This window comes from Mus caroli, unplaced genomic scaffold (genome assembly GCF_978045245.1).
Source record: "Mus caroli unplaced genomic scaffold, Mus_caroli_1 scaffold_6, whole genome shotgun sequence".
Classification (NCBI taxonomy): Eukaryota; Metazoa; Chordata; class Mammalia; order Rodentia; family Muridae; genus Mus; species Mus caroli.
Window position 1 is genome coordinate 52,182,188 of NW_028227261.1, and position 27,023 is coordinate 52,209,210.

General features: G+C 42.3%; 1 protein-coding gene across 4 annotated transcripts in view; it reads right to left on the reverse strand.

Annotated features, from left to right (window-relative positions):
• Positions 1-17,886: 17,886 nt before the first annotated feature.
• Positions 17,887-27,023, reverse strand: part of Oma1 (OMA1 zinc metallopeptidase) — a 50,753-nt gene continuing 41,616 nt past the window's right edge. For all 4 annotated transcript variants that reach the window (XM_021160442.3, XM_085839134.1, XM_085839133.1 and 1 more), the window contains one exon: positions 17,887-18,317. In XM_021160442.3, coding sequence (XP_021016101.1) covers positions 18,105-18,317 — 213 coding nt within the window. In that variant the 3' untranslated portion in view covers positions 17,887-18,104. The remainder of the gene's footprint in view (positions 18,318-27,023) is intronic.

The window sequence follows — 27,023 nt, forward strand, 5'->3', positions numbered from 1 at the left end:
TCCAAAAGGTTCTGGGTTTTCCTGTTTCTATTTTCTGTCTTGATGAGAAATTTGCTGATGGTCACCCTGTCTCAAGGCAGATAGAACGCTGACATATAGTTCACAGTTCACGTAACTGGTTTCCTACTCTTCTGCTTTCCTACTCTTCTGCTGGCTCTACCATGCTCTGATGTATCTCCTCTCATTTGGAGAAGCTGCAGAGCAGCTCCAGTTGTGCCACTATGCACTCAGTCAGACTCTTGCCATCTTTCACTGTGGGACAGCAAATTAAAGAGGACGGTGTTGTGACTTACCCAAGGGATTAATGGCAGAGCCAGGATTTGGACACAAATCTGTCTATAAGATCCCTTCTATATCCCAAGAATCTCCAGCCCAAATACTGTCCCTGGCATCTCAATCCATGACAGTTTTTGGAGAGTCACACAAAACTTTAAAGAGTCTCATCCAAATGGCACAACACAGGTTATCTCTTAATAAATTCAGAACTTGCACTGCATAAAACCCTTCAAGAGTCAACTATGGATGAAAATCATATATGTAATATGCTCATCAGTGGTTGGAATACAGGGAGCCAAGAGGAAAGCTTGGGAGACTCAGACCTGAGCTCTCAGAGCCGTGGATTCTTCCCCCAACTCCCGACTTGCAGTTAGATGTGTTCCTATGCTTGAGTTGTAAGACACAAAGCATGAGCAGAAATGAGAGTCTTCTATGGTAGGTCTGATCCATGATACCTCCCACCTGAAACCCCTGAACCTTCTCTCCCTCCATAGCCAGACCTGTCTGGGCACAGCTGTCTTGGCATCTGCGTTTGATGGTGGAGTTACATAATGGGAGGAACCTCAAAGACAGCTTCCAGTCACAGTGGAATGCTTCTGTAAGCTATGACACAGCAGAATGGGGAGATGACTCAGTGGGCCAACTGCTTGCTGAGCAGGCATGAGAACCTGAGCTTCGATCCCTGGCCCCTACATGAACAGCTGGCCATAACAAGAATGCCTGTCAACCCATCACTGGCAGGCAGGGACAGGAGGCTCTTGGGACCTTAACTGGCCAGCCAATCTAGCCTAATCAGCAAACTCTGGTTAGTGAGAGACCCTTTCTCAAAAGCTGAGGTGGAGAGCAATAGAGGAACATGACTTCTGCACACATGCACATCTGCAGACATATATGTACACACATGCATATGCTGCATGCAAAAAAAATCAGTAAAATGGATTTTGTACAGCAAAAAGAAACTTCTATTTTGGAAAATAATATGGGAGATTCTGGTTTAGATTTTTTTCCTTAGAAGGTGTCCTAAGGCCTTTAATTTCATAGAGCATAAATTACCCAGAGTGCTTCTTAAGCATGTAGCCTCAGCCTGTTAACTTGGCCTGATGTTTTATAGGTTCCTCTTCTGTGGGGGAAAGCATAGACAGACATACGTCTTTGTGTCATGGTGGGATCTAAAGTATTGAAGCTCACAATCACCATGGGTGGGGTCTGTAAGAAACAGTGACAGCTGCAGTGAGCTTGCTTCCTTCTTCCATCTAATGGGGGCAGTCCTCCTATTGCTTGTCCCAGGGGTTGTTTGTGAGATCCCAATGAAACGGTATGAAAGGGTTACAGCATGCTCTGAAGATGGGAACACACACTGTAATTTTCAGTCTTACTAACTCACATATGAAACATGTCTAAGAACAGGGTGTTCCAGCTGAGAAATTAAAAGCTTTGTTCCTTTGGAGTCAGACTATGCCCCTGTACAGATCAATGCTGCTGAAGTGGAGAGAGAGATTTAATTACCTTGAGCCTTAGTGCCTTCCCCCGCTGAGAGCAGAGAGCTCCTAAGGAGAGGAGGGGCTGAGTGTGGAGGTGACAGGCCACTCTGTCCATAGGCAGACACCCGGGGAAGCCAAAACCACATGCTTTGGCACCTTTGAAGGGCCTGACATCTTGACAAAGAAAGCGCTGTCCCCGAAGAGGTGTGATCTTGTGTCTCTAAAAGGCCAAAATTCTTTTCTTGTGTGGCACCCTGAGTAGAAAGAGAATAATGCCACCATGCCGGCTTCAATGATTGCGAGTCTCACATGACACACAGCACTGTGTCTGTTTACATTCACAGGTATACATACATGTGCCCACACCCTTAGTTATCACATATCACATAGGTTATATGTACCCTTGACCGTTGTATGTGCATGTATCTATGCACTGAACACATGCTGGATGCAAAATGCAAAAGGGTTGTATATACATACAGTGTCTGCTAAAATGGACCCAAATGCAGGTTTAGACTTGGTTCCTTGCTCGTGGATCTGTGAACAGGTATGTGCTCCCAAGAGGGAAAATCCACAGCTTCCCTGATCTGTGAGGGTCTCTACACATAATTATTATATATGTCAATATGGATCAGGAACCTGAGACTGGAAAGGCAGTGGGGGAGCTGCCTGCTAGAATCAGAGCTGGCTGGGTCTCAGAGCTCAAAGGTGAATAGACCAGAACCAGGAAGAGATGAAAAAGTAAGTGGTTCCTGCAGTCAGAGACAGAGAGGTCAAGGATCATATACTAAAGAGAGGAGGCGCCCAGTGTGAGACTGAGCAAGGGAATTGGAGGGCAGAGAACACAGTACACAAATGAGGAAGCAGAGCGTTCTGGCCAGGAAGTCTACAACTTCCCAGGAGTCATAGGCAGAAACCTCACTCCCGTCCCAGATGCCTTCTTGAAGCTGCTTGTCAGCTACATAGTGTGCATAGGGGCTAACAATATGTGTCACCATACAAAGACAGCCATCTCTATTTACACAGGCCTTTCCCAGGGCCAAGTATGTGAAGTGGCTGAATCTCAAGGACAGAGATTTTACTTGGAATATAAACAGCACTTAATACATGCATAAAGTGTTTGGGAGGGATGTTACTAGGGTTACTATTGCTGTGATGAAACACCATAACCAACAGCAACTCGGAGAAAGGGTTGATTTGAATTACATATCCTGAGTCGCCGTCCTCTGATGGGAGTCAAGGCAAGACATCAAACTAGTCAGGAACCTGGAGGTAGGAACTGATGCAGAGGCCAGGAAGGGGTGCTGATGACAGACTTGTTCCTTATGGCTTGTTCAGCTTGCTTTTCTATCCAACCCAGGACCACCAGCCCAATGATGACACCATCTACAATGGGCTGAGCCCTACTCTATCAGTGGCTAAGAAAATGTCCTACAAGCTTGCCTGCAGCCAAATCTCATGGAGCCATTTTCTCAGTTGAGGTTCCTTCCTCCCAGATGACTCTAGCCTGTGTCGAATTGATATAAAGCAAGCCAGCACAAACTGAAATGAAGTAGAATCCTGCTCTCTTTTCCTTGAAATTCCATGTGGGAGCAAAGGCAGAGAAAACACATGATGCAGGGAAAACACCTAACAATATAACAAGGGAGGGGGGCATAAGAATTCAATTGCCTGGACTCCTGTTCAAGCCTGAACTCTGTCTTTTGTGCACTGTGTGAAAGTTATCTCTGTGAGCAAATCTCTTTCCTCTCAGCTCTGAGCTAACAGTATCACTGGGCCATTGTGGAAATTGAAGAGGAAATGTGTGACGTCATTTGGTAAAGCACCAAGTACAAAGCAAACGTAATAGATGTGAGCATGTTAGGCAGGCTCTATGAGGAGGTGACACCGACTTGCATGATGGCAAGGCTGCACCAAGGGCAGAGAGGATATGCTGCTCAAGAGCTCTGGGAGGCAGCCCTCTTTTTCAGGTATGTGGCAGTGCCCAAACACCCAGTTCCTTTACATCTCTGAACGTGGGGACAGGAGGGGACCTTAGAGAAACAGAGATCCAACCTCTAACTTCACTAAGGCAGAAGAGATGGATTTAGGCACACCCAGAGCCCTTGCCAAATCCCGTGGAAGAAACAGCAAAAAGTATAAAGCCATGCATTTGTGTGGTGTCTGAGCTGAAGTGATTGACAGGGCTGCTGTCCACTAGCCAAGAACCTTTGTCAGATAAAAATAAAGCCTTTTCTGGGGAGGGACAGTCTGATGTTTCCCACTCTGGTGGGCTGCTGGAAACTCTGTATGAATTCAGATGAACCCACTGCCTCCTGTGTGTAAGCACAGTCTTGGGCATGTAGCTTGGCATGCAGCCCCCCCAGCCAGACTGCACCCGTCTCAGGCGGCTACTCTGCATGGCTCTACAGAGTGGCCCTCCTCCAGGGCAGGTGCTGTACTATAAAGGCAGCAGTCAACAGGACTTTGTGCCCACTTCTAAAGAAACGGTATCTTTGGGAAGCGATGACATCCACTGCAAAGAAAAGCCCTGTAACAGATCCCCGTGAAACTTTCTGTGGGAAACAGAGGACCCTAAACCAAGCTTCACAGTCAGAACCAATGCAAAAATATGGGTGAAGAATCAAGAATTCTTAGCGTTTTAGGTATGTTTGGCAAACAACAGGAGTAGGGATAGAGACTGCTTTACTTAGGTTTTATATCGCTGTGATAAACATCATGACCAAAACTAACTCGGGGGAGAAAGGACTTCCTTCATCCTGTAAGTCTACCATCCAGGAAAGACAGAGCAGAAACTCAAGGCAGGAACTGGAGTAAAAGCCATGGCAGAATGTTGCTTAGTGGCTTGCACTCTTGCTTTCTTATAAGCTCGCTGGACCACCAGCCCAGGGGTAGCACTGCTCACTGCATCGATCAATCAAGAAACTGGTTCCCATGCTTGCCCACAGGTTGGAATGGCAGGGTCATTTTCTCAATTCAAGGTAACACTGATGGTCCACTTGACCGGTTATACTCTAGACCAGAGGCAAGCCCGTTGTCAGTGTGCCTCTGAGAGATTACCTAGACTAGAAAAGCCTCTAGGTCTATCTGTGAGAACTATCTAAATAAAGTTAATGGCCAGGGACTATTCACTCTAAATATAAACACTGCAATTGTGTGGGTCAGGTTCTAGGATGGAATCAGGGGAGAGATGAACAGCTGCATCCATCTCTCTTTACTTCCTGTGGATGCACTATGACCAGCTGCCTCAGGCTCCTGTCATGAGGCCTTTCCTGCCATGATAGACTGTAACTTCCACATACAAACTAAAGTAAACTCTCCATTGCCTAAGTTGCTTTTATCCACCATTTTTATTACAAGAGTGAGAAAGTAACTAATTCATAAAAAAGAGGAGGGTAACCAAGAGATGGGGCTACTGCTGTAATAAACCCAGCCCTGCAGTTCTAAGGCCTTCACAACTTGTTGTAGGAGTGTGTTAGAGTTTAGAACTTTAAACTAGAAAAATCTCTCAAATGCTTACATAAAGCAGAGCTTAATGGGCAACCATAGGGGGAGGGGGTATGGAAAAATAGAAGGCCAGCAGAGTGTAGACATGGAGGCTCAGCTCATGGGTTTCAGAAGGGAGCCAGGACTCTACTGGGAACTGGACTAGAGGGCATACTGGGTCGTACTCAAGCAAATATTCTGGCTGCATTCTGCTCCTGTCCTGAGAACCTGAGCACAGATTGATTGTAAACCTACTGTATTTGTCAGAGGAAATGTCAGGGCAAGACAGTATTCAGGCTGGGTCATGGCTATAGCTCACCACTCTTATCAAGGTCTAAATAAGAGACAGCAGTATTTGTTAAAATACAATCTGGTGAGGAATAGAGAATGAACACTGCAGGATAAAATTTAAAGTCGCCAAGAAGAAAGGTGCTGAAAAAGAGGCCACAGTTATTAAAGCCTGGGACAATATTTTTTAAATGGTGTCTACCCACTGAAGGCTCCGACTTGTGAAAGTGTACATTCATTTGGAAGGAGAGAGCCTGAACTGAGAACACTATTGAAAGGGTTTCTTCCTCCTGGAAAACAACAGCCCAGTGAAGCTTCCCCAGGGTTAGCACACGCAGAGGCTGCTGTAAATGTAGCCCAAGGTAAATATGGTACCACACTCTCAAACTGGCAAAAGAACTTGGCAGCATTGGCCACAGGGTACTGGTCTTACAGGCATCAACATTGCAGTATGGTGTGTGTGTGGTGGGGGGATTGGGAAGGGATGTAGTGTCATGGAGGCTTGTGCCGCATTTCCAGAGAGCTGATAAAGCCAGGCGATGTATGACAGGGTTGGGTTTCTTCAAGGGAAGCCTCAAGAGGATACAGAATGAAGCTATAAAAATCAAGGCGAAGTTGCAATAAAGACCTCCAACTGCTAGAGCTGTAAAGCCCATGGGACATCAGCTGGATGGAGCTACAGGCATGGAGAGGAACCAGTCCAAAGGGGAAGAAGCTCTGTGCGCTGTGGGTGGCAGAGGTTGGGAGGCAAGGTTTCCTAATCCCTTTGCAGTTCAGATGATTCCGTAACAGGCCTGATGCCAACCATGGAGCTGCAGGATTTGGCATGGTCCCTGCTGGGTTTGGGTCTTGCTCTGGTCTGATCATTCCTTGCTGTGCCCTCTGCTTCAATTTTGCAATGGGAAAGTGTAATGCGTGCCACTATAAAATAGAAGTGTGTTATATATTTTATAGGAGCTCACAGATAAGAGATTGTCTTGAAGCTGAGTGGAGGTGGCACACACCTTCAACTGCAGCACTCAGGAGGCAGAGGCAATCAGATCTCTGTGAGTTTGAGGCCAACCTAGTCTACATAGCTAGTTCCAGGACAGCCAGATCCACATAGTGAGACCCTGGCTTGAAAAGCAAGCAAACAGATTGTCTTGAGTCTCAGATGAGACTTAGACTTTGGATATTTTAAAGAAGGTGGGAGATGTTAAATACTTTAGGGACTTTTGATGTTGGACTGATCCCATTTTATAATAAGAGCTGATCATTACTCTATATCAAGAGGGTATGGAGGGCTTTAAAGTATATTTGGATATCAAGTTGACATGTAGACTCGTGATGACTAACTAACAAGGCTAACAAGAACTGTCATGATGGCAGGACCTGTAATCATCTAGGAGGCAAGCAAGCCTTGAGGCATACCTGCAAAATTCTACATTAGATTAACCGAAGTGTGAAGACTAACTCTCAGTATGGACAGTGCCATTTCATTAACTAGGGTCTTAGACTAAAAGACAAGAAAGAAAGAAAGAAAGAAAGAAAGAAAGAAAGAAAGAAAGAAAGAAAGAAAGAAAGAAGGAAAGAAAGAAAGAAAAAGAGAGAGAAAGAGAGAAAGAAAGAGAGAGAGAAAGAGAGAGAGAAAGAAAGAAAGAAAGAAAGAACGAACGAACGAAAGAAAGAAAGAAAGAAAGAAAGAAAGAAAGAAAGAAAGAGAAAGAGAGAGAGAGAGCGAGGGAAGGAGGGAGGGAGGGAGAGAGGGAGGGAGGGAGGAAGTGAGGAAGGGAGGGAGGGAGGGAGGGAGGGAGGGAGGAAGGAAGGAAGGAAGGAAGGAAGGAAGGAAGGAAGGAAGGAAGGAAGGAAGGAAGGAAGGAAGGAACCTTTAATCTCAGCACTTGGGAGACAGAGGAAAGAAGATATCTGTCAATTCAAGGCCAACCTGGTCTACAGAGCAAGTTCCAGGACAGAGTAGCAGCATTCATATGTATGTTTCTGAGGAATCAATGTGACCAGCTGCCTTCTGCTCATACCACCATGTCTTCCCTGCCATGATAGATGGCAACCTCCAACTGGGAATCAAAGCATCCTTCCCTAAGATGCTCTTAAATAGTATTTTATCACAGCAATGATAGTAATATATACATCATGATGAACTGAACTCTCAAATAGTAAATCCAAATGAACCCATCTTTCTTTAAGTTACATGTCTTAGGTATTATCACAAAAACAATAACAAAAAGGTAATTAATACAGTAGGCTATATACTTGCTACACATGATAACATAGAATAAACCTCACCAATCCAAAAACAGGAGTATAAGGGGTAGCAAGGAAATATGAAGTCATAGGAAAACAAAACTCAGCAGGGAAAAGAGCCAATTGTCAAGCTCCACGTCTGGCATCTAGGACTCTTGGTGGTCTCGTCCGGACTCAAAAGCCTTCAGCAGCCCCACCCCTCTATGCCCACTGTGGAGCACATACAGCCTCTCTTGTCCTGGATGCACTTTGTGCCACTCCTTTACCCAGTTGGTATCTCATGGTCTACATTTCTAATACCATGGAGCCTCCATTGCAACTTAGGCTTCGCCTTCACAGCTTTAGGTGATGGGTTTTCAGGGCCTCCAGAAGGAAATACAACCCTGCCACATTGTATGGCCCTGGAGGCTTTCTAGAGTCTTTGTAAAAGTCTCCATGACTCTCTAATTGTTGGATTTGGCATGCCTGGAAAACTAATACTATGCAGACAATATGCCAAATTCTGCTGCCAGCTTGAGATGCAATCTGGGACCCATGTACCACAACTATAATGGTTTCTGTACACCTTCATTGCTGAACCTAGAAAAAAAAAACTTCCCTATACACTTGTTTTCCAGTGGGGCACTCTTTCAGAGCCATTCTGTTTGCTCTCCTTCCTTTTGAATGAACTGTACTTTTAAAAGCTGAAGTCTTTGATGAGTGGAGTCTTGCAAGGCCTCACGGTATCTTTCTTGCTTTCCCAGTACAAAGTTTCTCCTCAGTGGCACTACCCTTCTTAACAAGCACGGATGCTTTGTCTGGACCTTCCTTGTCTCTAACATTAACCTGGCTCGCATTCCTTCCCCCACCAAACTGCACGTTTTTCCTATTTTCCTGCTTTGGATTCTCATTTAAAACATCAGTAAGCTCAGTGAGCAGTAACTGGGAAAGAGCCTGAATGTCACTGTCTTGAAACTTCCTCCCTGAAACGAGGTAGTCCCTTGCTATTGAACTGAGGCTCCCTCAGATTTTCAGAACATGGCAGAATGTAGCCATTCCTTGCCAGAATGTAACGTGAATGACCTCCGATCAAGTTCTCACTAGCATCCTTGCCCTTCTCTGAAACCCCTTGAGACAGTACAACCCGATTTTCTGCATTTCTCTCGGCATTCTGGTCCTTCCCACTAGACTAACCTGCTAAACTCTGCTTACATATCTAAGCTGTATCTCGTCCACAGCTATGAACTCTTCTGTATCCCACCTACCAACCAGTTCCAAAGGCCTGCGAACACACGCTCAAGTTCGTCACAGCAACACTCTCAATCCTTGGTACCAAAAATTCAGTGTTAGTTTCTTTTCTGATTGCTGTGGCAAAACATCTGATGAAGGCAACTTAGAGGGAAATTATTTATTTTGGCCCAAATTTAAGAAAGGACAGTCCGTGGTGACTGGAAGGCATGGCAGCCTGAATGTGAGGTAGCTCGCTGGCTGGTCACAGCTGGTCAATTGTGTCAATAGTCAAAAATCAGAAAAAAATGAATGCTGGTACCCAGTTTGCTTTCTCACCCTTTCCTGATGTCAAGGATCCTGACCCGAGCTTGTGCTGTCCACACTCAGGCTTGGTCTTCCCTCTTCACTTAAACCTCTCTGAAAACATACTCATACTGTGCCCAGAGGCCTCTCCCAGGGGATTCTAAATGCTGGCAAGGTAACAATGAAGATTAACGATCACACCTCATCAAAGCACTGATACCCACTTTACCTGTACCTCCAGCTAGCTAGGGGATCTTCAAGGATAGGTCTTGGCCTGTACATTTTACTATTGTACTCAAACAACTGAGGCAGGAACCTTGTGATGTAAGAAGCCTTGTGTAGTGCAGTACACTAGTAAACACACAAGTAGCCTTCTCCCTGGATACAGTGTCTCGAGTGAGAACTTCCCATGAACCTGGCTCTGGCATTCAGTGGGTCAATGGCTCTGGTTGCTCACAGGTTTGCTGAGTCTCAGTTAAATATCTGTAAAAAGGACAGTGTCCAAGTCTTCAGTTACAGTGCAGTGCTTTTTTTTTTTTAACAGAAAAATCATATGTAGTATTTTTTAAAGTAACAAGAACAGAAACAGGAATTCAAAGGTATCAGTCATTCCAACTTGGCCTCAGCTACCCACAACAGACCTATCACTCAAATGTATAGCACTAAAGGACAGAGTCTCTCCCTTTCTGGCTATTCTGGAAAAATAGTCATGTTCTGCCTTCCATCCTCTTCCCAGTCCATTTTCTCGTCTACTGATTATTAAAACCACAATAAGCACTCACTGCTGTTCTGCACCCATCGCTGTTCCGCAGCCACCATAGCCACGGGGAATTCAGAAATGAGGAGAGTCTTCTGTAGAGCTCATGCTGCAGTGGGGAGGGAGAGGGGGAAAGAGAATAGAGACAAGTGTAAAAAGAAGCCATCGCTACTCCGTGCAGTAATGCCCACAATAGACAAAGACTAAAGGGCTGGGGTATGACAACATAGATTTTAAATGTCCCCAACATACCCAACATCAAATCACTTCACCATTTCTCACCAGAAGTAATGTGTGGCATATGATTTAATACGGTTTGGTTTTTATTCTCAAAAACTTCTGGCACACTAAAAAGCATAGGTACAAGGAACAATTGTGTGTCAATCATATAGCATTAAGTTCCAAACCTTTTACCATTACATACGTAGTGGTAACCTCTCCACTGAATTTCATGTTTATCTTCTCTAGTGTATGTCTACACTTTTATTATATATGTGTGTATTTACAGCTGATACCCTGCATTAAGTTTAGAATGTCACATAACTATTAATACTGAACCTCAGTTACTGCTCATTTTGTCCTTGAAATGTATTTGCATCCATCTCTAATTTATTCATGTCCTTGGCCATATTTTTATTTGGTAGCATTACAGCATTGGTCTGCTTTCTTGGTGATAAATATTTATTTTGGGTAACAGAACCACTATGTCTGCCCTTTAATATCCTCCAAGATGCAGATACCAAGATGGAATTCAGTGTGTCAAATACCTGTTGGAGAAACTCTTACAAATAATGAAGGTGGGGGAGGTGAACTTCAGATCAGTTGTGGACCTGACATGTACGATAAGAGAGTAGGAAAAAAGTACAGACAAGAAGGAGCTGTTGACAGCTAAAGCTCTATGACATGGACTCTCAGCCAAGGGGCCAGGTAGTCTACAAGTAAACAACCCTTCATTACAGTGACTGCTCAACATCCGTGCCCTGACTCTAGCTGAAAGCCACTGGGATAAAGAACTGTAGAAGATCAAAAGTATAGCTGATGGGGCATTCATCAACCACAGCTCTACAGGAGGCCCCCTGAAGAGTGACCCTATCATGTCACCTCATAGCTGCCATGCTGTGAGTAGAGAGAAAACAGAAATTTACTTTTCCTGGGTGGTTTTCATTCATTCCATATATATGTTTTAAGATGACAAGTTAGAGAAAAACTTCAGAATAGTGTCACTAAAACTGAGTCATAATAGAATATGTCAGTCATCAGTTGTAGGACCAACACCACAACAACCCAGTTCCATCCATTTCTTGGTATCTATTGGCTGCCATGGATCTACAGTCAATTCTAGAAACATTCCATTGTCCCAGCCACTTAACTACTCCACAACCCTGACATGTCACTTCACTGATGGGCCTCGCTTTTCTCATATGCAAAGCAAAGCTAATTGAACTTACCTCAGAAGTATTCTGGGACTTAAAGAAGCCTGCCACACATAGTAGGTGTTTTCAAAAACATCAGTTGTTTCCCGTTGCGCTGAGCCATTGTTAAAAGATAAAAGAGTGTATTCTTGGAAGGGATCATTTTTCTCAAGCTGAGAAATGCCTAAAAACTTAAAGCTTTGGTTCTGTAAACTCCAGCTATCACAACTGGTGAATCACCAAACCTTCTCATTCACACCCATCGCTCTTGCTAAAGCAGCATTTGTGATTAATCTCACTCCAGGAATAAATCGGTCCCAAGTGCTTCCAAGGCACTTGATAAAGAAGCTCTCTGATTTATAGCAAACACCATTATTGAGCAGTGGCAGAGAGAGGACATTGGGGGATTTGTCTTGCTAGAAACTCTGTCCATTGGAGTCATTTCTTCCACTTCCCCAGATAAAAGTTCAATTTATTTCAAAATAGATAGATGGCATCCTATGGATGCTTTTCCTTGTTCCTTTCCTGGGTAGGAGGGGAAGAAGACTTGGAAACTCTTTTGAACAAAGACTACTAAGTGTTTTTAATATGGGGAGTATTCTCAAGCACAAAGCTAAGGTACATAATAGGTCACTAACACATACCTTTGGCAGTATGCCACCATCTCATAGTCTTCACAGTGGGGCTGCAAAGTACATTGAAGCCATCTCCCAGTTTGACGAGGAAGGGAGCCAAGGTTTGCATCAAAGAAGAAGCTGATCTGGCACTTTAATGGAGCCCCAGATCTGAAGTTTACATTCATGATGTCATTGCCCTCTGTAGTGGAGCATCAGAGCCATCAGACCCATCTCCTTGTGTTTCAGATGCCTGAACACATGGTTTGCCAAGGCTACAGCTGTTGGGGTTTGAATGAGAATTCCCCTATAGGTTCATGTATTTTATCCAGTCAGTAGATTGTTTAGGAAGGATTAGGAGATAAGACCTTACTGAAGGATTACTGGAGGTGTGTCTCTGGGGGTGAGCTTTAAGGTTTCAATCATGGTGCTCAGTCGCTCTCTCCCTCCCCTCTCTTCCTCCCTCCCTTCCTCCCTCCCTCCTGCCACCTGTGGGTAAGATTTAAGATCCCATATGCTGATATAACACCATGCCTGCATGCAAGCTACCATGTTCCCTGCCAGGACAGTCATGAGTTTGTCCTTTGAAACTGTAAGCAAGGCTCCAACTTAATGTTTTCTTTTATAAGTCGCATTGGTCATGGTATCTCTTCACAGCAATTGAACAGTAACTAAAACAGCACCATCATTTTCTTCTCTTCTTTGAGCTCATTTGGCTCCATTCCTGATCACATTTATGGGGTGTTTGCCTCTCAGTCATAGGCTATCTTTATTTCCTTTGACTTTAGAGCCTGAGTCTCTTTGCCAGCAACCCTGACAGATGGTTGTCTTGTCTTTAGTTAGAAAGTTACAATAACTGAGAATTCCTTCACTCCATCAAACTGCCCAGTGTTGAGATTTTTATTTACTTGACCAGCACAGTTGTACCTGGTATATAATTCCTGGACCTTGGACTGACCCTAGCAGAACAAGTGGCAAGAAGACCTTAGGCTTAGGGAGACAGGCATTGAAGCCTTCCCATCCACTAATGTATGATATATGTCAATTAATTAATAACTTTTCTTAATCGGTTTTCTCACTTGTAGAATGAAACCATATGACCATTAGCTCATTCATATAAATACTCCGTTGTATAAGGAAGAGAATAATCAAATAACAGCAGAATAATGAAAATATTAAACATCTCATTCTGTGAGATATTTACATTGGTGGAAATACCAGTGCCAGCCCAGCCACTTAGTGATGTTGGGACAGCATCTCATGGAGTACACAGATACACACAAGATTGTCAGGCTTAGACTCCAAGCAAAGACAGCCTTGTCCATGGCTTCCCTTAAGAGTGAAGAAGAAAACACTGCCTCTGAAAAACATTTGCTTTATTTCTTATTGGCCAATCTAGTACTCATTGCTTCTAGATCAGTTACTGGCTGGCAAAGAGCACTGCACTCATGATTCATTTTCTTGGGCAGGACACACGCCACCTGGAAGTGCAGTTTGCTGGAAGAGAAGATGAAGAACACTTATTGATTAGTATATAAAACAGAAACCCCTCACAGACACATCATTTGTGTGTTCAGGAAGGCTCCAGACACCTCTCATCTCGTGTTAACTATTACCCATGCCTACTATTAGAACTGCTAACAAGCAGTACCCAGGGGGAATTTCTGTTTATCCTCAGTGAGGTCTTTGGAAAGGTACCACAAATGGGATTATCTTGCTGTATACCACCATAATGTGTTATTCACATCACTCTCAATAAGTGGTACTCTGAGTGGATTCAAAACATGTGTCAAAACCAGTACAAAATTTGTTACACCCTGGCTTCATTTCCAGAAAGGAGAAAGGCAGTTCTTTGGTGTCATCTGCATTCACATCATCTTCTTTAAGTAGGTACCTCCTGCCCTTGGTGTCAGTGGCCCAAACATGATGGTACTCTTAGTTTTGTATTATTTTTGTCATCAACATGTTTCAGATGTCTCATGTGGTCAATCATGCTTGTCAACTTAATGGGACATAAAAACACCATTGAAACTTACCAACGGATGGGTCTATGAGTAGTTTCCCTAGAAAGGCTTAACTGAGGATAGAACACTCACCTTTATATTGGAGAGAACTTCAGTTTGGGGTCCCAGACTGAATACAAAAGAAAAGCTGAGCTGTGCATCAGCATATCTCTGTCTCTCTCTGTCTCCCTCTGTCTCTGTCTCTCTGTCTCTCTCTGTCTTTCTCTCCATCTCTGTCTCTCTTTCTCTCCCTGTCTCTCTGTCTCTGTCTGTCTCTCCTCCCTTTCTTTCTCCCTCTCCCTGTGCTTCCTGACTACAGATGCAATGTGACCAGCTGCCTCACACTCCTGCCCCCGTGACTTCCCCATCAAGACAGACTTACAAATCAGCAGCCCTTTCGTTCCAACTCCAGCTCAGCTCTCTTCTTGAAGGTGAAGCTAGACAACTTACGCACTTCCTGCAGTTTTCTTCCCTATGAGTCGAGGGCATTCATCCTTTTAGTCTCGTAGGCTGGTTTCAAAGGCATGATTCAAACTAAAACAAACCTACTACAGTTAAGCAAGTCTACAAATGCAAGCGTACTAGTACAGCAATGTGACACTTAGTCTACATTATTATTGCTCAGATTAAGCATTTCAGGCCAAATTAAAAAAAAAAAAAAAAAAAAAAAAAGAGCTTGTGTCTTTGCCTGCTGAAAGAGACCAAACATGACATTGTTTGATTCTAGGCTTGCTACTCACTGACCAATCTAGATGCACTGTGGCCACAACCCTCCAACTGTGCAATGTGATCTGTTCGTGTGCTGGAGACTGTACCAATCTCAGTCACAATGTCGGATGATATGTATGAGGTCCAAGGAGATCAAGATGATCCCAGCTGTCACCATAGTGACTGCTTCATGAAACAGTGCTGAATGTGTGTTTCAATGGCTGTACGGGCAGTCACCCTTCATACTGATGAAGCATGTAGCCCTGGGAGTTGCTGGCAGCTATCTAGATATCATCTGAGCTAGAGCTCAGAAAAAACGAAGAAAATGAGTCACTTTGATGACATTGTGATGCTATGTATAAAACTGTATGCCAAACTAGTAGTTTTATTAAGACTTTTCTTGATAGAATTTGAGTTTGTCTGTCTGTTCTTTTTTTTCGTTGGGGGGGGGGGGGGGTTCAAGACAGGGTTTCTCTGTGTGGCCCTGACTGTCCTGGAACTCACTCTGTAGACCAGACTGGCCTCAAACTCAGAAATTCACTTGCCTCTGCCTCCCAAGTGCTGGGATTAAAGGCATGTACCACCACTGCCCAGCCTATCTGTTCTTATTAGAAAAAAACATGTTCCTTATCTATTAATAGTTTAATCCAAATGAGTTTTCATTATCCCTCCAAACTTCACCTTCTTGATCTACAGTGGGAATAGGCATGGCATGCATCTACCCTATATGAAGTTGCAGTGAGGTCCAACTGTGCTTTTAGCACTGCACACAGCACAAAGTGAGCATCAGTAACAGTAGTGTGAACTGTATTGTGCTCAGAGCTCTAGTCTATGCTGAGTGCTTTATGGGCATCTCTCATTGAATCTGAGGATTTAAAGTGCCTGCTTTACCAATGAAGAAATGAGGAAATTTCTTGGGACCCATAGATAGTTCTTGGGTATCAGGCAGAAACTTCACAAAATATGGTTCCTTAAAAATAATCTTTTGAACAAATGATTTATATTGATCATATAGTGGAAATAAAGTATTAACTAAATGGCAATGATATGCCAGGCACTTTTCAGTATAAACATATAGTGGTAAATGCATACATCTGGATTAAGTGAGTACCTGGGATCTATTGTCTTCATGATCCTAACAGCTGAGTTAGCTGTCCAATATCCACAGGTTATAGTCACAGAAAAAGCACAGACAGTAACAGACATTATACAATGAAAAGCATGCAACACTTAAGAACCTGAATGTATCTCACAGTCAGCTGCTAGGTCATTTCTCCTAAGAGACTCCAGGACATCCTGAGATGAAATCAAGTGTTTCTCTGATTCCATAGTTTTAAAACTTTCATATATACCAAAAGATGTTACCTTTAATTTATTCATGCTCTTCCTGACATGGAGTCAACTTGCATGTCATTCCTAGGAAGTCTAAACAGTGCAATTAGCTTTTCCAGGGGAACAGAAGGAAAGCTAAGACTTGGGACTATGGTATGTAATCTTTTAGAAACTTGCCAGGGAAATCAAGTGGTATGCTTTACAGCTGACCTTTGAGTGATCGTCTCCAAACATCTTTGTACATTATGGGGTGCCTCTTACAAAACTTTACAGTAGTGTGAAGAACGGGAACACAGGTAATAGCTACTGGGAAACTCCTCTTACAACGGTTGTTTGTGTGCAGATCAAGAAATATTTTATAAACAATACATAAACTGGCTCCATCTTCTCTTCTTGACAACTAAGAATCAGGAGACATCCCAAGTGAGACTTCACAAGCGTTAGGGCTGCGGTGCTTTACCCTACCCCAAGGTTTTCATGAAGATTGACAGAAGGATCTAAGATGACCTAGAAAGCCATCCTGCAGACAACAAGGTGATCTCTGATGTTCACCTGTATTGAAGCTAACAGATAATCAAGAATGCAATTTGTTCCTTGTCCTTTTATAGCCTTGCCTTTGGTACTTGAGAGCTGTACAAATGGGCAAACTGGAACCAGAGATACAATTTTGTTCTTTCTGGTAAGTGGACACATTGTTAAGCCTCTCCAAGCCCATTTATAAACATAAAATGAAAATCAAACTTGCCTCTTATGATTTTAGAATAACTGAAATAAAAAAGGCTTGGCTCGGGGGCTAGAGAAATGGCGCAGTAGTTAAGAATACTTGCTGCTCATTCAGAAGACCCAGGTCCAGTTCTCAGGCTCACCGCCACTTAGAACTCTAGGGATTTAATACGCTTTCTGGCCTCCTTGGACATCGCATAAAGCTGCATATACTTCCCACTCATGCATAATTAAGAGTAAAGCAAATCTTTTAAGGCCTCGGTCAATAGCAGTTACTCATAAAAAGTATTTTCTTGCACTTCTAGTTCTCCAACAAAGTATCTATGTAAGGTCTCTCAAGAAAAGCATCCCTGTAAAAGATGAAACCTATGTTCACCAATTTGAGAATACAAATAAAACTGACTAAATAACTCACATTTCCTATACAACACAGTCATCAACTTCTGGCTTCCCTGGAGATGCACCTTGACCCTTCCCCCGATGTTCTCTCACAGCACCTGGCTGCTGTCAGCTAGCTAGTGAGAAGCTTGAGGGCAGCACTCACTCCTGTCTCCCAGGTGATGCCGATAGTGGGAACATCGCAATACCCACATCACCAAGACAGGAAGACCAACCTCCCTCCTACTGTACTGCTCACTCTGTGACCTGAACCACCAGAGGCACTTCCTGTGCCTCTAAACAGAACCAGCCTGCAGCACCGCCTGGAACCATCTCCCTCAGGTCCCCTCTCCACACTCCTCTCTACCCCAGCACAGACCACCACTTTTAGACTGTCAGTTCCCCTGGAACTATCTCCCTCAGGCCCCCTCTCCACACTCCTCTCTACCCCAGCACAGACCACCACTTTCAGACTGTCAGTTCCCCTGGAACTATCTCCCTCAGGCCCCCTCTCCACACTCCTCTCTACCCCAGCACAGACCACCACTTTCAGACTGTCAGTTCCCACTTTATAGCCACCCAGACTCCAAAACCCACTTTAGGCTGAGCAGGAAGCTCTATAGTAGTCACTACAAACTAAGGCAAGAACAGATGACAGCGAAATATATAACATCAATTTATTCTGTGATGTTTTCCTCATTGGCAGTATTTTAAAATAGGTTGAAACACATTAATATTTCATGAAAGATAAAAATCTAGAAAAATCCAGATAATATCTATAATATAAGTACTTGGCCTTTGAACATTCATTTTTTTTTCCTTGAAAACATCATTTTTAAAAGTTGCATAATAAGTAAAAGGTTCATTGTGCTCCTCATGGAACCCACTTCAGTTCAACCTGCAGTTCTTTTCTCGAGGACGTATGTCAGTGGTATCTGCTCCTGCTTCTGGATGGGGAGAGCATCCATTTTCTGCTTTTTGACAGTGGTGTTTAGGTCCTCTTTCTCCGAGTCTTCAAGAAAACGCTTCACAGTAAGTCTGAACAGTAACCGAGGGTCTGGTCCAGAGAGTGGCGGGCAATTGCAGACCTCCCGGAGTTTGAGAGCCTACAAAGAAGCATACAACGCAGTTCCTCACATGGTCTGCATGAGGCAACCAAAAGTAAAAGAACATTTCTGTGCATTTAAATGGAAGTTAGCTCAAGCATAGCCCAGGAAGAAGAAACATGTGTAATCACGTTCCATGATCTGCCCATAACCATCACTCACTTATACAGCAGGGGTATGTGCAATAGCCACATGGTGGTGTAGACAAGTCTCAGAGAGAGCAAACGGTTCCAGTCACCCTTAGCTGACCCTAAGAACAGCGTCAGATTAACAGGGCTCTGAAGACTCTAAAAGACATTTTTTTTTTCAACACAAGAAAAATAAAAGAATGTCCATGTCTGGGCACACTGAAGAAAATCAACAACAAAGTTACTCACAGCTGTGACCTTCTAGGGTTAAATTGCTGCTAAAGACAGAGAAGGAGCAGAAAATCAAGATCACAACAATTTTTAACTCTAGGGAGAATAAATCTTGTGGGGAAAGGAAGAATAATTGTAATCCACTGTGGAAGTCAGCTGTAACTAGTGTTTATAGTTTAAAATACCAAATCTTGAATCAACCCAAATCACAATTTCATCATTTGGGGAAGAAGAGAGCAGCGTGTGTGTGTATGTGTGTGTGTGTGTGTGTGTGTGTGTGTGTGTGTGTGTGTGTGTGTGTGGTTTGACAGTGGTGAGACAAAAGCCTGAACTAGTTCTCTGCAGTGGAAAATAAATAGAAGGCTTAAAACTGGAACGTTAGGAAGCAGCAACATAAGCATGCAATTTACATATGCTGGGAAAACCCAAAACAGCATGGAACAGCATACCGAGAGTTGCTACCAAAACTCAGAAGTGTCTCTAACTTATTCTCCACATAAGCCAGCCCTGAGAACAACCTAGCTCTGTACCAGACAAGGAGAAGAGAGAGAAACAGGCATGGAGTGTTTCAAGACAGAGAGAAAGTCTATCTACTATAAAGTTGGATTCATACCATAGCACATGCCCAAACCTACAGACTGTATAACGCCAGGGATGAACCAGGTGTGGAAGTAAATGCCTATAACCAAGTCACTTAGGAAGTCGACTTGGAATTTCAGGGTTATCCTCAGCTATAGAACGAGTTTGAGGCTGGCCGGGACTAGATTAGGTCCTCTCTCAAATATTTTTTAAAATATACCTAAAATTTCACTAAAAACAAAAAAACTCTTACTTTTTAAAAAGTAGAATTAGGTTGGAAATATAAAGGCTGAGCCTTCTGCTTTTGTCCAGTATTCTTTTCATGCTAATGAATTCTGTACCACATGCTTGCTTCTTTGAATGAACCTTTCACTGAATACATGCACTTTGGAAATGTTCGAGCTGTTTCCCTGATCGCCAGAAAAACTATTCTTCAAAAAGATTTCCTATCCCTGTGTTCCTCTCAAAAAAATTATATTACAGGTCATATATTTTACATATATATATGCAAAAATACATATATATATGCAAAAATCTCCTGAATTTCTAGATTTTTGGCTTTCTTCCTATATGTTTCATTACATTTCAGTGTGTTAACATCTTTTCCCTTTAATAAATTCAAATCTATCCTATTACATAAATCTTCACATTTCTTCAAGAATAAGATTTTTTCCCCATGTGCACCTAGAATATGCCTTCCACTGCCTTTCTTTTCTATCTGACTCTATGCATTGCAAATAAGGGCCACTTCATAAATGCAGGCTAGATTCTAAACTATGAATAATCAATTTTAATAAATGCTGTAAAATATTATGGAGAGCCTACAATTTTTGAGACAATAGAAAGATAATCCAATAGTAAGAATATACAGTTTGGAGAACCCTGGGGAAGGAAGGCTGAAGATAAGTGTGAAACCAGCCAGCCTTAAAGATCCCAACAGTTGGGAGAGCCACAGACAGCCACTATTCATTTTATTCGTTCTCTGCACCAGTAATGGACAAACATTATCTAAGCATGCGTCATAATGCAAACTACTTTTTCTTCAAGTGTCAAGAGGGAAGTAGAGAAAAAGATGGCAGGGCCTTACCCACAGACACACAGGTGCATAAGGCAGAACTCTGAAGAGTCTGCTAACCTAACAAGGTATGGAGAAAAGCAAAGGTTAGACCTTCTCAAAGGAAGGTCACCTGAGGCAGAATTAAAGCAAAGACCCCTAAGCTCACTGCTATTTCTACATTGCCACTTCCTGGGAGCACTTTTTCTCATTACTGGACATAATTGCCTACAGCTAATATCGCCTAAGCAGTGCAAGCACTACTCAGTTCTACTGCAAAGTGTTCTATTTTTAGCTATTATTTATTACTATTCTATATCCTAGGGTCATTTAAGTATTCACTAGGCATCTCAGAAGCTGTGGAAGCTACCAGGGAGACCACAGGGAACAAGGGCCATATATTTCAAGATAGAAGACAGTCAATCAACAGTAAGCAAGATCATTCTAGTTTGAACAGGGAGAATGACTGCATGGATGACAGGATATTTGACACTGAGGGACCAGAAAAAGCTTCTTTGGCGAGGTAATGCCTAGAACAGAGAAATCCACAATTGGAGCGTCTATAAGGAGGAAACAAGCCTCATGTGAAATGACCAGAGCCAAGGAAAACCTTGTTAGCAAAATGGACAGTGTCAAGTCATGTGACTGGATGACCATGGGACTGTGCTGGTTAGTTTTTGTCATCTTGCTAGAGTCACCGTGAAAGAGGTAACCTCAAATGTTGGATTATATCCATTAGCCTTTAAGTATGTCTGTGGGGCACTTTCTTGATTACTGATTGATATGGAAAGATCCAGCCTACTGTGGAAAGAACCATTCTTACACTCTTGGTCCTGGATTATATAAGAAAGCAAGCTGAATGAGCCATGATAAGCAAGCCAGTAAGCAGCACCCACACCCCACTTCCCTACACACACACACACACACACACACACACACACACACATACATACACTTCAGTCTGGATCTAGATTCCTGCTGTGGCTCCCTTTAGTGATGGTTGTGACCTATACGCTAAATAAACCCACTCCTCCCCAAAACTGGCTTGGTCAACAGAAAGTAGCTATAACAGGGTAGTTTCTTATTCTACACTACATGAAAGAACACTGGAAGGTTTTAGGCAAAAGAATAACATTTAAAAGTCATTCTGTTTACATGGTAAAAATAAATCATTGGCAGAAACAGTGAACCAGGGAGCCTGAAAGGGAGAGAGCTGCAGAACTAGGAGAGATGATGGTGGCTTGTCCTAGGTAGTGGCCATGGTGAAGGGCCATGGAGGTTTCGAATGCACAGTAGAGGAAGCCCACAGACTGATATGGACAGGATGCAGAGGCATAGGAAAGCGAGGAATCCAAGGTTCCACTCTCATGTGCCTTTAAGATGCCACTGGCTGTGAGAACAATTTAGTTGCTGGTAGTAAATAATAATTGTGATACAGCCCTGCCTTGTTTGCTGATTAATGATCCCAGTTCATAAATTTTTAAAGACATTTTAATCAAATTGTTGAAACAAAATCATCCGTGCTCATAAAATGAATCAGATAGTTGATGTCCCATTTTATATTTTGATGCTAGAATTAATTAATCACTAAGTAATTGTTCTTTGTGATTGTGGACAAAGACTGAAGTAAAGCCATATTATGGCTTGGAGTCCTTTACTTGGCTAATTTGCTATGACTCTACAAGTTTCTAAAATAAATTTTTATCTGACTTTTGACATTTTACCTCTTTCCAAAGTTAGTCTAAGGAGGTTCATTGTAGTTTACTGCAGTTCTAATAGTTAGCTGAACCTAATGCGCCAGTCCATACAGAAACATACATATGCACAACACACATATTTTTTGAAACCGAGCTTCATGTCTATATACACATTTTAATTCTGATTTTAACCTGAGCTATTATCATTTGGGTAAAAATATCACCAAATATTTGCATTCTTTTTGTTATTTTTAAATTAATAATAATGAAAATGATATTTGTCCATGGAAATGAAAGCAAACTATGCCTGGTGGGAAGCAACTGCTTACTGCCCTATGAGTAGAGCTATTTTACAGCTAGCTATGTTTCTTATTGACTATATGCCTATTGATATGCATCAGAATGGCTAAAGAGTGGTAGGGAGAGGAAAGGAGGGAGAAGAGACAGGAGAGAGAAAGAATGGATGAATCCTTTCCTGAAACTTGGTGTCTACTGACAGAAGGAAGATCATGTCAAAAACTGAATCTAAAAAAAAAAAAATAAAAAATAAAGAAAATAAAAACAAAACTGAATCTGCCAGAGGAAACAATTTTCTGAAACCTAACAATACCTTTCTCTAGAGTTTTGAGAAATTCTAGAGAAGCAGCTTTTTGTTTTGACCTGCACAGTCCCGTGGATTCATAGAATTTCTGACTATTTGGTGGCAGTTCCCATTACTGGATTAGATAAATCCAGGCTCACTTTCCTTCAGTAGAACTTCACTTGGGTATAGATGTATTCCTCCACCTGCAAGTCTATATAATAGTCTTTGGTTTTAACGGGCTTCCATCTCATATAGGAATTCTTATTTTACATTATGGTTATTAAATTACCCTTTATACTAGTTATAACATTTTACTATTTTCCTCATTAATTAATGACTTAAATAAATACTTAGGTAGGTTTATTAAATAATTATATGATGGGCTGGAGAGATGGCTTAGCAGTTAAGAGCACTAGCTGCTCTTCCAGAGGTCCTGAGTTCAATTCCCAGCAACCACATGGTGGTTCACAACCATCTATCCTGAGATCTGATGCCCTCTTCTGGCATGCAGGTGTACATACAGATAGAGCACGCATATACATAAAATAAACAAATATTAAAAATATTTATATGAATCAGGAGTACACTTCTCAAAAATACTTACCTCATAAATGATTTTGTTTTTTTTTTAATTTTTAATATTTTTATTACATATTTTCCTCAATTACATTTCCAATGCTATCCCAAAAGTCCCCCATAGCGCCCCCCACTTCCCTACCCACCCATTGCCATTCTTTTGGCCCTGGCATTCCCCTATATTGGGGCATATAAAGTTTGCAAGTCCAATGGGCCTCTCTTTCCATTGATGGCCGACTAGGCCATCTTTCGATACATATGCAGCTAGAGACAAGAGCTCCGGGGTTCTGGTTAGTACATCATGTTGTTCCAACAATAGGGTTGCAGATCCCTTTAGCTCCTTGGGTACTTTCTCTAGCTTCTCCATTGGGAGCCCTGTGATACATCCAATAGCTGACTGTGAACATCCACTCCTGTGTTTGCTAGGCCCCGGCATCGTCTCACAAGAGACAGCTATATTTGGGTCCTTTCAGCAAAATCTTGCTAGTGTATGCAATGGTGTCAGTGTTTAGAAGCTGATTATGGGATGGACCCCTGGATACGGCAGTCTCTAAATGGTCCATCCTTTCATCACAGCTACGAACTTTGTCTCTGTAACTCCTTCCCTGGGTGTTTTATTCCCAATTCTAAGAAGGTGCACAGTGTCTACACTTTGGTCTTCATTCTTCTTGAGTTTCATGTGTTTAGCAAATTGTATCTTATATCTTGGGTATCCTAAGTTTTGGGCTAATATCCACTTATCAGTGAATACATATTGTGTGAGTTCTTTTGTGATTGTGTTACTTCACTCAAGATGATGCCCTCCAGGTCCATCCATTTGGCTAGGAATTTCATAAATTCATTCTTTTTAATAGCTGAGTAGTACTCCATTGTGTAAATGTACCATAATTTCTGTATCCATTCCTCTGTTGAGGGACATCTGGGTTCTTTCCAGCTTCTGGCTATTATAAATAGGGCTGCTATGAACATAGTGGAGCATGTGTCCTTTTTACCGGTTGGGACATCTTCTGGATATATGCCCAGGAGAGGTATTGCTGGATCCTCCGGTAGTACTATGTCCAATTTTCTGAGGAACCGCCAGACTGATTTCCAGAGTGGTTGTACAAGCTTGCAATCCCACCAACAATGGAGGAGTGTTCCTCTTTCTCCACATCCTCGCCAGCATCTGCTGTCACCTGAGTTTTTGATCTTAGCCATTCTGACTGGTGTGATGATTTTGTTCTTTTAAAAAAATTACAATTTAAACTGAATTCTGATGTTTGTTTGTTTGTTTTTCCAGACAGGGTTTCTCTGTGTAGCCCTGGCTGTCCTGGATCTCACTCTGTAGATCAGGCTGGCCTCAAACTCAGAAATCTGCCTGCCTCTGCCTCCTGAGTGCTGGGATTAAAGGCTTGCACCACCACGCCCGGCTCTGACTTGCTTTTGAAATGGCCAAATGTTAGGAAGTATAAGTAACTGAGAAATTTCAGTAAATAAACAAAGAAGGCTAAAAGGCTGCTTTGTCCTATGTAAGTTGCTTTTGGGAATGAGAAGAAAGGGCAAGGTTTTTGAACAAAACTTTCTATAGTCAACCCCCCTGCCAGAAGAATGAGGAAGTCCTAGCTGGGCAGTGTGGCACAGGCCTACGACAGCAGTACTCAGAATGCAGAGTAAGGAGGACTGCCTCAAGATCAGGGCCAGCCTCCTCTACAGAGCAAAGTTCCAGAAAACAAAACAAACAGAATGATCCAGTCTTGTAGTCTGCCCAACACCGAAGACTCTGAAGAGCACAGTGTGGCCTCACATGGGAATCTAATAAAGCAGCTCACAGAAGCTGAGGCCATGGTGACCACGAGGGTAGAGAAGACATGGGGAGATGAGTCAGGGTGCAACATCTCAGAGAGGTGAGAGAAGGGAGTTCTGAGAGCCACTGTGCAGTCAACACGAGCACGAGTAGCAGTGCACACTTGAAGCTGTCAAGAGTGAGGACACAGGCTGCCACCCTCCAAAACCATAAGACAATGGATCTGCTTGTTAGCTCGACCTGACCACGCCACGGTGTGTACAAACATCACACATCATGTTGTAGGCCATAAGCAATATTTCCAAAGGTTAAAAGGAATGGGCAGTGAGCACACATGTATTTTTTTAAGGCACTGGCTGCTTTTATTTCTAGTAACAACTAAATATGAACCAACTGCTAGGATGCACTGTGATTTTTCAACATGCTACACATCAAGTAAAAGAGAAATTATTTATCCATAAAATATAAATGATAACTAAGTGAAAGAAAAAAGGGGAAATGCCAGAGGGCTTCTTGATTAGATTAAAAGCCTCTGCTGAAAACAGAAAGCAAAATATTGGTGCAGGGGCGGGCTGGAGGGTCACCTCCACTTTAAACATGTCAGTACCCTTTCTTGCCTTATCCTTCCAAGCAAGTTTTTTCTAATGGTCCACTCATTTCAGCCCCAAGTGTTTTTAAGGGTTTAGACAATGTTACTGTCAGGCTTTCTGGTTTCATATGATTCAGAGGCCGATTCAATTACAGCAGCTGCTGTTCACTTCCTCAACATTCTCCATGCCAGACAGAATGAGATTTAGTAAGGTGAACAGTGTATGTTTTTACACATGGCCAACAATGACATTTCATGGTAATTCCTAACACTTACATTCTGTGCTCATGAGATGTACAATATTAATGATTTATTCATTTGTTTTATCCAATTACAAATGCATAAGAATGATTTACACATGAGTTCAACTTCCCAGCTGCCTGAAAGTTTAAAGGATTAAAAACAAAATGAGGTTAAAATTAATGCATTTACAGCCTGCTACCAAGTGACTCTCATGCCTAGAGATGGAATGTTGTTTACAATTAAAATACTTAGAAACAAATTCCATTCAAATTATGATTATAATTATATAACCTTGCACAACAATTCCAGATTCAATGTTCCCAGCTCTGCTGTCATTGCCCACCCCTAGCGCCCTCACGAAGAGCAACAGCAGGGAGAAAGAAAGTCAGTGAGAACACAGAAAAAAAATAATCTGAAGGCTTTTGATTTCAAAATAAACCTTTCAACAAAATTTGTTATTCACAGTAATTCATATTTTATAAAATACTTAAATAAGGTATTTCTTTCAAGGACAAATTATGATGTACATAAACTCAAAGTCTAAACAGCATAACTGTTAATTCTGAAACCCACGCTATGAAACATCAACAGGTTGGCACAACATCTGTTCTTCAGTTTTTCACTCAAGTTGTTATGGTAACCAAAATATGTGGAGTATGTTTCCTAAATCTAACTGATTATTTCAAGTAAATAAAATTATATCATATCAGCTTATCAACAACAAATAATATTATTACTACAAACCTATATTTATCATTTTCAAATACTAGTGGATCACACGATTATATTTACGCATGTTGCTTTTTCCCAGAATTCACATTATAAAAATTAGTAAGGGTATTTTTTTTCTAATTTGGGGGTTCTATCTTTATTTTAAAATAAAATAAGAAGCCATCATGGTAACACACGCCTTTGATCCCAGTACTTGGGAAGCAAAAGGGGGAAAGCAGATCTCTGAGTCTGAGGCCAGCCTGGTCTACAGAGTGAGTTCCAAGACTGCCAGGACTAAATAGTTAGGGACCCTGTCTTAACAAAAACAACAACAACAACAAAACAACAAAATAAAAAACAAGGAAGGAAGCAGCTCATTCTCTGAACAATATACTATACCAAAGTCCTCCAAAATAAAGTGAGTGTTCAAGTCAGAACACACCCCCAGTCTCTGCTCAGAACCCTCCATCAGAATCTCATCCCTGAGCAAAAACAGAGTGCTCACTGGGACCACTCTCTCTAGGCATCCTAT